Genomic DNA, 10,929 nt, shown 5'->3' on the forward strand with positions numbered 1-10,929 from the left:
CCACCATTCAACTTGAGAACTACTGGTAAAGCAGTCCAACCAATAACTACACAATTATTTATTTGGTTAAAATTGTTAAAAATGCAGTACACTCATTTGACCAAAGCTTTAATAGGAAACCACAATAAAACTGAAGTCCAACCCATAGCCATATTCACAACTCCATTTTTGAACCCCGAGTGTTGTAGCTCTCCAGTGGAAGTCTTCTGCTACATGGTTCTGTTCTTACAGAGGAGGGTATTTGTTCTTGGCAGGTTCTGTTCCCTTGTCATTGATCCATTTGCGGTGCTGCAAGACTCGCAGACTACAGACACTTTTCAGACACCAGTGTTTTCAGAGCTTTGATGGGGAGTTTCCACTGACCGGATGAACGAAAAGCCAGAGAGGGAAGGACCATTCCTTCCCCACACTTCCAAGTCAGCCATTGTCCATAAGAGCCTGTGTTTCACTGGAGCGATGTACATAGGGGGCTTGCAGCGATTAGGGTTGGTTTGATACCAGAAAGGTAAAGGATGGTGTAGGGGGGGGAGGTTGAAGGAGCAGGTTGAAGGCAAGAATGCCAGGCAGATTTTCCAGAAAGATGAACAGTGAGTGTTAGAGAGATGGATTGTTAAGATATGGATCTGTGAGGTATCACTATCATGACAGAAAAAGAGAGGTTGTGTGTGTTTGATGCCTGAGAAAAATACGGTACATGTGGTTATTGGGGGGGTGGGGGTGGGGGTGGGGTTTGGCGGGGCGGAAGAGACTGTGATATTTCAGCGATACTGGGAAAAGGACAAGGGCAGGAAAGGAGATGTATAAAGCCTGAGACCTAGAAAGAGGGAATAGATTAAAGGAGGATGGGTGCAAGTATGAAGTGAAGAAGGAGAGAGGTAGGGAAGGAAGGAGAAGATTAGAGGAATAGCAGTGCAGAATGAAGAGACGGGGTAAGGAGGAGGGGGGTATATGGAGTGGTAAGCGATGGGCTATTGTGAGAACTGAGGGTTGAAGTGGGGTGAATAGGAGATGGTAGTGGTCTGGCACATGGAATAATGAGGTAAAGGCTTGCAGTTCTGGTCCTCGCATGGAGTGGAGCTCACCTGGGAGAAGACTGGGTGAGGGCCTGTCTAGGCATACATGGTCAACTGGAGCCACTACAGAAGGGAAGGGAAGACAAGACATAGACAGGTGTTAATTCAATAAGCATGTTCCACCTTAATCAGCATACCTCACAGAATACCATGAATAGCTCATACCTCCAGGACACTGAGTCTGATCGTGCCATCTCCATCCTGATCAAAGGCCTGGAACGCCCCTGTAAAGAAATGCCATCACATCATACAGCAGCTGTGTTTGTGTGTCAGAAAGGGTTTGGGGACAAACCATATGCTAATGCACCACTAAACCCCCTGATATGAAATGGGAATTTTTTGGAGTGTAAAATTGTGCCGAGGCGAGACTCAGACTTACTGAACATGGCCTCAAGCCGCACCAGACAGCTGATGAAGCTGTCAAAGTCGATGTTCATGTTCTCATTTGCGTAACGCATGGTGATGATGTCATACAGCTGGTTGTTGAGACGGAAGCCTGACGGGGACACAAGACACATAACTGTACAGTGACAAGAACATTAGAGGTTGAGTTCAGGCTGTTGGAAAAAAATAAACAGATACCTGCAGGACATTACACATTGGATCATTACACCTGGAGTGGGTGCATCAACTACAGAGGTCAAAGTTGAAGTTGGGATGTCTGTGTTCCTCTTACCTGCGTCATTGACAGCATTCCTCATCTCATAGCTGTTGATGCTACCGAACTGGTCGGAGTTGTAGTGTTTAAAGATTCCCTGGAAAAAAGCATGATTAAATCTACACACCTTCACCGTGTTACGAGCAATTATGAAGCAATTATTTTATTTCAAACGAAACAAGCTGGCAGATAAAGGGAAATGCCAGCGTTCTCACCTGCCACTGCTTGATCTTGTTCCACAGATGTCTGAACTCCTGCAGGTTGAGTCTGCCTGTCCCATCCATCTATGCAGATGCAGTTAAGACCACAATCAAGTGTGACATGTCATGACAGCTCAGAATCGCCTGTTTCAAAAGTCATTCAACACAGCTGGTCATATGGACAACTCTTGGTTGATAAATGAATGGATATCACAACGCCCATGACCTTAACAAGAGCCAAAATACTGGGTCTGGGTGCGTCTGATAATGTAACATAAGGTTCATTTGGCCCTCGTGTTCAACGTTCAACATAGACCCTGTCACGGGTCTCATCAGGCTGTGCTCTCTACAGACAACACAGCCAGCCCGATGCACTCGATACAAAGGATACGTCCATGAGAGCAATCATGCTCCTGCAGCTCTCCAGGCTGAAGCCCTCTGTGTTCAAGTCCTTATCTGTGGGAGAGAGAGAGAGAGAGAGAGAGAGAGAGAGAGAGAGAGAGAGAGAGAGAAAGAGAATTTAATTTAAAATCCCCTTTTTTAGGGTCAGTACATAACAAAGCAATTCCACAGACACCTAACCACTCAGGGCATCATTATCATGCCTGTAGGAATATATTGGGGTTAAACATTTAGCACCAAACCACCAGCATCATCAACATCACACAAAACATTGTCCAGGCCCCAGGTGCTCACAGACACAGGTATGTTCCCTACTAGGTTGTAATACCCATGCTCCACTCAGAGAGAGAGAGAGAGAGAGAGAGAGAGAGAGAGAGAGAGAGAAAGAGAGAGAGAGAGAGAGAGAGAAAGCTCTAGGACACTGATGACAGGGCTTATGATTATGATACAGTCAGACAATGAGGATTGCATGTGTAGGCTTACGTTTGGACACAACCCTGTTCAGGACATTCTTCAGCTCGTTAGCTGTGATTTCCATTTCCTGTGAGGGAGAAGAGAGAGGGAGGGAGACAGATGGAGCTCACCTGAGTGGATCTCTAGACATTACGTTAGTATTTCAACTTCATGTGTTTATATTATGTCTTCAAGAAACACTCCCACAAGGGCAGCCTCAAAACAAGCCTCAATGAAATGCATGTGAAAACATCCATATTAATTCACTAGCTACATTCTACAGTCATGTTGGAAGCCCATTCACCACCCACCCCACCACTATACTCACACTACTCCCCCCAGCGCTCCCTGGCCTCCCAGTACTCCCAGTACTCCCAGTACTCCCAGTACTCACATCCCCGGCTATCTCCTGAAAGATAGTCCGGAACTGTTGGTCCTCCTCACTCTCCTCCCCTGCAGAGGCTGGAGCCGGCTGAGAGCATGACACAACAAAGCAGAAGGAGGAAGAAAGAGGGAGAAGGAAACAGAAAAAGAGAGAGAGAGAGAGAGAGAGAGAGAGAGAGAGAGAGAGAGAGAGAGAGAGGGTGTCTGAGAGGCAGATAACAGTTCGCTCTGTGGGTTATACTTCTAAACTAATATTGTTGTGGGATAAATACTGTCGTTTCCATGTCACCTCCCACTGACCCAAGACAGGACTTTGTCTGCCAGTTGGTGAAGAAAGACGCACAGATAAAAAGGTAGTCGCTGGCACTAGGGTGTTGACTAGGAGACGGATAGGTATATACACAGCCATAGATATATGACATGGTATACTGTACCTATGGCTCTGGTTATATGATGCTGACAGGGGGGACAGAGTACTCACCACTGGATGATCAGCCTCGATCCTGTTCTCTATCTCCCTGAGTGAAAACCAACAAACAGCAGTCACCATGGTGACACTATCAAGGCCAATATCTCATTTGGACCATAAGCCTATAATTTTTTTTTATAAAGAGTTATAAACAAGTAACTTTATCACACATTATATTATACAGTATTCCTAAGAGTGGTTAGCTTGATTTCATTGTGTATCAATAGAATACATAGCACTATATTACAATCACAGTAATTCAGAATATAATTCAAAAGGCTTATGGTCCCATACCCTTATCAGTGATTGACAGCATCATACCACAAACTCTTACCGTCTCGAAGCAGGCTGTGAACAAAATATTTTTGGTTAATTACCACCTGTTTGTTCGTTTCAAAAGAGAGGTTTCGGTCGTTTTTCTCTTGAAAACTTGTTTTCTCTTTTTTTTTTTTTTCTCTCTCTCTCTTTTTTTTTTTTTTTTTTTTTTAACCATTCTTCTATAAGATATGCACCCGGTGCTCTTGTGAGCAGTTTTCCTCTCAGGTCTGGACATTCTGTATTGAATTGGCCTTTCAGTTTCAGTCCATGTGTATTGTTCATGTCTGCACTGGAGGAGCCTTAGGTCTTTTGATATGCCATTGTGCTTCTCAACACAGACTAGATATGGCAGGCGTCACACACACAACTTGATTATTACCTGATTTGAGACCATATTACACCTCCAATATTCTAATTCCTATTCCTACGACTGTCACTGCCTGTATCACTGAGATTACATGAAAGCCAGGCAAACTGATAATCAAGTCGGTCTGCTGTGCTGTCATGTCTGCTATAGCTTCTTCAGGTTTAGAGGCTTCCAGTTGCTGCTGCGTTGGTAGTTGTTCCCACGCCGTCGGACGGCAGGCCGGCTCAGTGGGCTCGTGTTCCAGGAGAGCAGGGGCTGATGTTGAGGTTGAGCAGGGGGGGTGTTTAATACTGAAAGAAAATGTTTACCGGAGCATGCCCAAATCTGATGTCGCTTGTCCTAAAAAAGATTCCATAACAGCTTCGAACTGGGGCCGATTTCTTCCAGCTCTACAAATCAAATCGCCGTTAAAATTGTTTGTCCTTGGTGGTCTGACCCCACCCCATTCCCCCAGCGCCCCCCCCTCTAACACAACAACAATATCCCCCCACCCCACCATCAAATACACATCCCATCATAGACAAAGGGGCAGATAACTAGTTTCCTATTCCAGACTATTACAAAGACAGCAATTAATCAATAGAATGGAATAAATGTATCTGCCTATGTAACATCAATCACTATGGCCTGCATTGCTTCCCAGGGGACTATACAAATTCTATCCCGACTCCCCTTTGCACACCACCCAGCTCCCCCTCACCCACTCACTCTGAGGTGTTCCTCTTTTCGGAGAAGACCCTGAGGATGAACTCTCCCTCCTGGTGGGGCTCGTATGTGGAGGGGACGATGACGTACTCCCCGGGGCTCAGGCGGAAGCGCTGGGTCACCTCACGCAGGTTGATGTAGGACTTGCAGCGGGCCTTGGAGGAGTTGAACAGGAAGAAGTCCTTCTGCATATGCTGCTTGTTCCCATGCATCTGGTAAAAAACAGACGGACAGAAAGGGAGGAGGAGAAGCTAGATGACAATTGATGAGTTTTGAAAGTGTAAAGATATATTCAACAGTTAGTTCTTCCACAATACGTTAATACGTTATGAAGAGAAATTTGAAGGTAATAAAGAGAATTACTGCATGGTAAGTCATGAATTAGGATGAAACCGTGAGGTGCAAACAAGCATATTCCACAGCAAGCATGTCCATTACATCTCCTTACCTCATTTGGCACCTATGGACAGACAGAGAAAATAGTGAGTTGTGTTTGCACCAGATACAAGGTCAACAGACGATACTAAAAACTAACTGAATTCATGATGTGTATTGCAAAAAAATGTAACAGAAGAGCAATATGTGATATAATATGCAATATATTGTATAATAAAACAGATGTAGACTGATTAAAGGGGTAATCTGGGATTCAAACAACAACAAAGCGGTCTCCCCGCCACTTTTTTTGGTAAACAGCAGAGGAATGGGGCAGGAGAAATGTAACCATTCTCAAATTCATAGACAGTGCTATGTATGCAAGGACAATTCATGAGATCAAAATGATAGTTTTGAAGCTACACAATGTGTGCTTACAAATACATTGTTTACAAACAATGGAGTAAAACAAACTTATATTTTGGGTACTGATGGGGTTCGACAGTTACATTCTTCAAGAGTCAATGGCTATATATCATACATTCAAGACAAGTCAAAAAGTTGATGTACCAATCCCAGATTGCCCCTTTAATGTCATGATCTTTAGGAGCAGTGTATGGATGTCTGTGAGTGAGGAGGGACACCTCATAGATGGCAAATCCAATGGTGAAGAGATTTGCTCCCATCTTGCGCTCTTTCCGCCTGTTCTTCTGCATCAGAGCCACCACAAAGGTGCAGGCCACCTCGTTGTCCTCAGGGTCGTCATCCTCCTCTAGTAGACGAAGGCGGTACTGGGGGTTTGTCCAGAAAGTGTCTGCAGGACATACACAGATAGATTATTCACTAGAAAGGAAACTGTTTACACCACCACAATCACAATAAGAGGAGTCAACTGTCAGTAAATTCCTTAACTATATCATCCAGGTGGGAAAGGAAGGCCCTTCTCGTAAAGCCAGAGGTGAGTCTCCTACCTGGGTAGTTCCTGCAGCCTCCGGCAGAGCAGCCCCTCACCCAACGGCCCTCGTTCACAGACACAGTCCACTTGTGGATCTTGTCTTGCTCCAGAGCGTCAGGGGTGAGGTTGCATATCTCGATCTTGGTGTAGTTCTTCTTGAAATCCTCAAAGGACATCCTGGATTGACACAAGGAGACATTTTCCTGAGTTACATTTTGTCTGTTACACAGGGCATGTTAACTGTGTGGGAAAAAGAGAGCAACTGAATTGTAGACTTGTAAGCAGCTGAAATCTGTTCAGGGAGGCAAATGCTCACCAGAACTCTCCATCTTCAGCATTCTGATGCTGCAGTTTATCCTTCTCTGTCTTAGAGAGAGAGCCCCACTCCTTGGAGCTGTACACAGGGAGTAACATAGGAATATGATACAGTATATGGAGGTTCACACGATTAACTGTTAGGAGTATGAATATTAGGTTACAGTGCAGAGCTGTTTAAATGACATTCATCAAAGGTGCAAAATGTCACTCACTTGTCACTCCATGGACCGTTCCATTCCACCTGACCCCAGGGGTTCCTGAGACGCACCAAACGCACCTTAGACTCCTTATGCTGGGTTTGTTTACACTGGGAAATCATATGAACAGTATGAATCAGTCAAGATGACAATACAAATGTCAACAAGTCCACACATATCATAGTCCACACATATCATAGTTCAGTCATGGTACATTCAGTCAGGTCTCACCTCCTCCACGGCAGTCACAGAATAGGCATGGCCCTTCACAAGTCCGGTCACAGTACGGGTCTCAAAGCGAGCTGGGACCAGGGACTAGAGGAATAAGTCATGAGGCACATTAATGAATCATGGATCAATGACGATATGAAGACCAGTATTGAATACTTATGGAATAGAGTATACTGTAAATATTTTAGTTTTACATTTTATGAAATTCTTCATAGTTTCAGTTGGAATCAACATGTGAAGGGACTTACATCGATGGAACATCCCATAAGGGAGCCTCTCTCCAGGGCTTTCTTCATGATCTTGTACAGCTCCTTGGGGGCCTCCTTCATCTCATAGAACTCTGTCACTCCTCCAGTGAAGTCTTCCATGGCTTCTGTGGTGTTACCACCCTTCAGAGCCTCGTAGGAGCCATGCAGCCTGCACAAGGAGAAGGGAGAGCAGGGGAAGTGGTACAAAGGAAAAATACAGTCAAACAGGTGTGAAAATACTTCCCGTCAGAACATTTTCCTTATTATAATGGTATAAAACTCAAAAACAATCCATGTACAGCATGACAAAATGGTATGATTCTGATACATATACTCGTTCATTGAGAAAATCCTATGTGATAAGTACCAAGTAACTACGGATAGTCCATTCATCTGGACTCTGAGATGTATATCCTTTTCTTACGTACTTGGCATAGGCTTTCTCCAGGAGGGCGCTCCAGAACTCATTCCTCTCAGCTGATTTGGTGAACACCAGCTGGTTGTTGACTGTGGGGATGCGGTCGTCAATGACAACGTCAACCCAGTCGCCATAGCGCCAGAACTGGAGGACACATGTCACAGGACAATTGAGATGACAAAGATGACCATTAAGATTATGAAGACCATAGAGGCGCTAATGCATTAGGTATGATATAGTCATTGAGTTTATCAGTCTATATAAAGGTTATTTCAAGGGCCCATTCTGACCTGGAAGTGGAAGATACCACCATAGGTCTCTGAGAAGCTCTGTTCCTGAGGTACGACCCTGTAGAGAAGCTTCTCATTCAGAGTCAGGCAGGCGATGGCCGCCAACAGCCAGCAGTCACCTACAGACACAAATGTAAACACAACGTAAACACTCTCTAACTGGGGATTTCATTATTTCATAATTCTTAGATGTACAGTATAATATCCATGTCATATCCTTGTTAGATCTATACCTTGGTCATTGTGATTTGGTGTCTAAAACGACACTGATGTCAAGTTATAGTCGACATCTTTGTTTTGTTGAGGCTACCTCTCAGTGCTGACCTAGGTGTTTTATGATTGTCCAGGTGTGTATGCCAGGGTGTTAACCATTTGACAGTGTGAACAATGTAAGTTCTGAGTGGGGAGGGGGCAGCACAGCCTGCCTGGACCTTTGTCCCTGTGGTCCCCTTTATTCCATGCCTGGACGCTACAACAATGAGAAGTGCTGCTAGTTGGATTCCCTTCCAAAAGAGTAAGCACAATATGGAGAGGCCACTGGTGATGGAGAGGCTCTGTGCTGGGAATAGCTGGGATGTTTTCACTCCAAAATGTCAGATTTACTGTCCGGCCTATGGTACAACCTCCTTCCCCGCAGGACACAAGACCTCTCTCTCTGTTACTCCTTCAGCCAACACACCTGACCATACCCTGGGTGTCAGCATCATATTTCTCCCAAGTTAACAACAAACCAGCAAGAGTGGTGATAAACACATGTTTATCATTGTCGCAATGGCATCAACACATGTTTATGAGTGTATTGTAGGCATCATTTACCAAGATCTCCCTGGCAGATGTCTGTCCTGCTGGCTCCTCCCACAATGAACTGAGGGTTCTCACAGATCTCCTGCAGACACATAGAAAATAGCATAACATGGATTGGCCAAATGTGAGATGTGTACCCAAGTTTTGGTTGTAGGTTAACCTGTTGACAAACTGAAATTGAGTTCCAATTTAAGTTCCCATGAAATGTAGACATTCTACAGCTTTTCAAAACAACATCATTTCCTTGTTCCAAGCAATCTGACAATCAGGAGGTTCATATAATAATGTAGACAAGAATATAACAACAGCATTGAGGAGCTGATACAGCGCTGTAAGGTGTCCAGATGGAATGGACATAAGCACCATGGCATCTTAGACTGATTCATTCACCAAAGGAATCTTTGATAATCAAAGGAAACTATCAATCTCAAACACACACACCAAACTTCATCGTGTGCATTACCCTCGTTCTTCTACTGAATCATATCAGGAAGACTGTTTCAAATCAATCTGACCACGCTAGATTTGGAGTGTGGAGTGCTGACACCAATTGCTTATGTCAATGCATTATCCTCCATTTTGAGTACCTCGTACATAATGGCATTGTCTCTCTCTTTAGTCAGTGTGTGTGTGCTGGGTTGAAAGCTGAAACTTGCCTAACCCTTTATGGATATGAGGGGACAAATACCTGGGAATAGATGGCCAGATTACTGCTAACTAGTATATACATATAGTATACACAGTGTTTGACAAAAAAAACAACAGCAGTACATCAGTTATATGGAGTATAATACAAAATATGCTGAAGTTTATGTTTGGTGCCCATATCCTCACTACTGATTATTAACCAGTAATCGTGTCTTTTCTTCTAAAAATGTATATGCCACAAAATGGTTCCTTCTCTGTGACCAATTCACATGTTTAAACTAATATGAATACAGGTGGCAGCAAATTGACAGAGGAAAACTTTGAAAGCAAATTCTCAGAGACTTGAACACCCAAAACAGACAAAGCCAGAAAATGTTAACATCACAATATGCTAAATGCTATTGACCTATGTGTCATTGGCCAAGCCAAAACATAGAATGCTGATCAGAAAAAAACACTAAAAAAGAAGCATTCATACACTAATATAGCAGAAATTTGCCCCACTCTCCTGATGTTTTCCTGATGCACAACATATCTGAAATGGCACATATTTTCTAACCATTCGGAACCATTCTAACCTTTTGTTTTGTGTAGCCATAACATATACTATTCCATTCCATACATGAATGATAATGAGTATCCCAGATGTCCCAAATGTTCAGTTGCACTCAGTTGACCATTTGTATTGATTCCACAGAAGAGAGGTGTGAGATGTTAGACTCCTTAAATATGAGTGAATCCCTTATCACAGCACAAAAATCCTGATACTTCCATGTGTGGTTTTGTAGTCGCAATATTGCAGATAACATCCCACCGCCCTTATGCGTGTCCATCCCCTCTTTAGTAAAACCTTCTGACCAATACTCCTCTCCACGTGCCCTTTATCGCCACCCATATAACCACCTCCTACCTTGGGCCTCTTCCAGACGATGTTCTTGACCTTGTTGGACTTGTGCCCAAGCTCCTTGTATCCCAAGGACTCCACTGTGGCCGTGAAAGTGTCATCCTCAAACAGAACCTTCTTCTGGAGGCACTCCTGTTTGAGGGTACTGAAGTCCTGTCCACTGAAGCGCAGGGGCTTGCTGAGGGACCCTTCCCCGTCTCTTCGCTCTCTCTCCCGGATCAACCGGTCGCAGAAAAAGCCAGACGGTGTATAGGGCATTTTGTCTCACCTGATATTTTTTTTAAACTGGCTTTTGCCACTTCCACTAAAGTCTTACAAGCCTAAAAAACCCTGGCATAAATCCAAACAACTAATCTCTGATTGGCTACTTCTTTGTATGACGTCCCACTCCCTTGGTCATAGAGTAGACGCAAAGGGCAGACCTAAAAGACATTCACTTAACATGCATTCACATCTACATTAGCATGCACACACAACACATACACACTCACACACACACACACACACACACA

General features: G+C 44.0%; 1 protein-coding gene across 2 annotated transcripts; it reads right to left on the reverse strand.

Moving 5' to 3' along the window:
* Positions 1-92: 92 nt before the first annotated feature.
* On the reverse strand, positions 93-10,675 carry capn3a (calpain 3a, (p94); the record flags this gene model as incomplete). 2 transcript variants are annotated; one of them, XM_083682878.1, is made up of 21 exons in its annotated part: positions 93-1,136; positions 1,239-1,297; positions 1,453-1,569; positions 1,750-1,828; positions 1,947-2,015; positions 2,323-2,387; positions 2,817-2,874; positions 3,181-3,258; positions 3,652-3,688; positions 5,033-5,241; positions 5,478-5,489; positions 6,049-6,218; positions 6,376-6,536; positions 6,676-6,753; positions 6,890-6,984; positions 7,106-7,189; positions 7,354-7,522; positions 7,782-7,915; positions 8,062-8,180; positions 8,878-8,947; positions 10,424-10,675. In XM_083682878.1, 21 exons carry the CDS (start codon positions 10,673-10,675, stop codon positions 1,110-1,112), a joined length of 2,142 nt encoding a protein of 713 aa, XP_083539004.1. In that variant the 3' UTR covers positions 93-1,109. The 2 variants fall into 2 exon arrangements, with proteins under 2 accessions (XP_083539004.1, XP_083539003.1); XM_083682877.1 differs by having other exon boundaries at positions 3,115-3,258.
* Positions 10,676-10,929: the final 254 nt, after the last annotated feature.

Source organism: Argentina silus (genome assembly GCF_951799395.1).
Source record: "Argentina silus genome assembly, chromosome: 13".
Taxonomy (NCBI): Eukaryota; Metazoa; Chordata; class Actinopteri; order Argentiniformes; family Argentinidae; genus Argentina; species Argentina silus.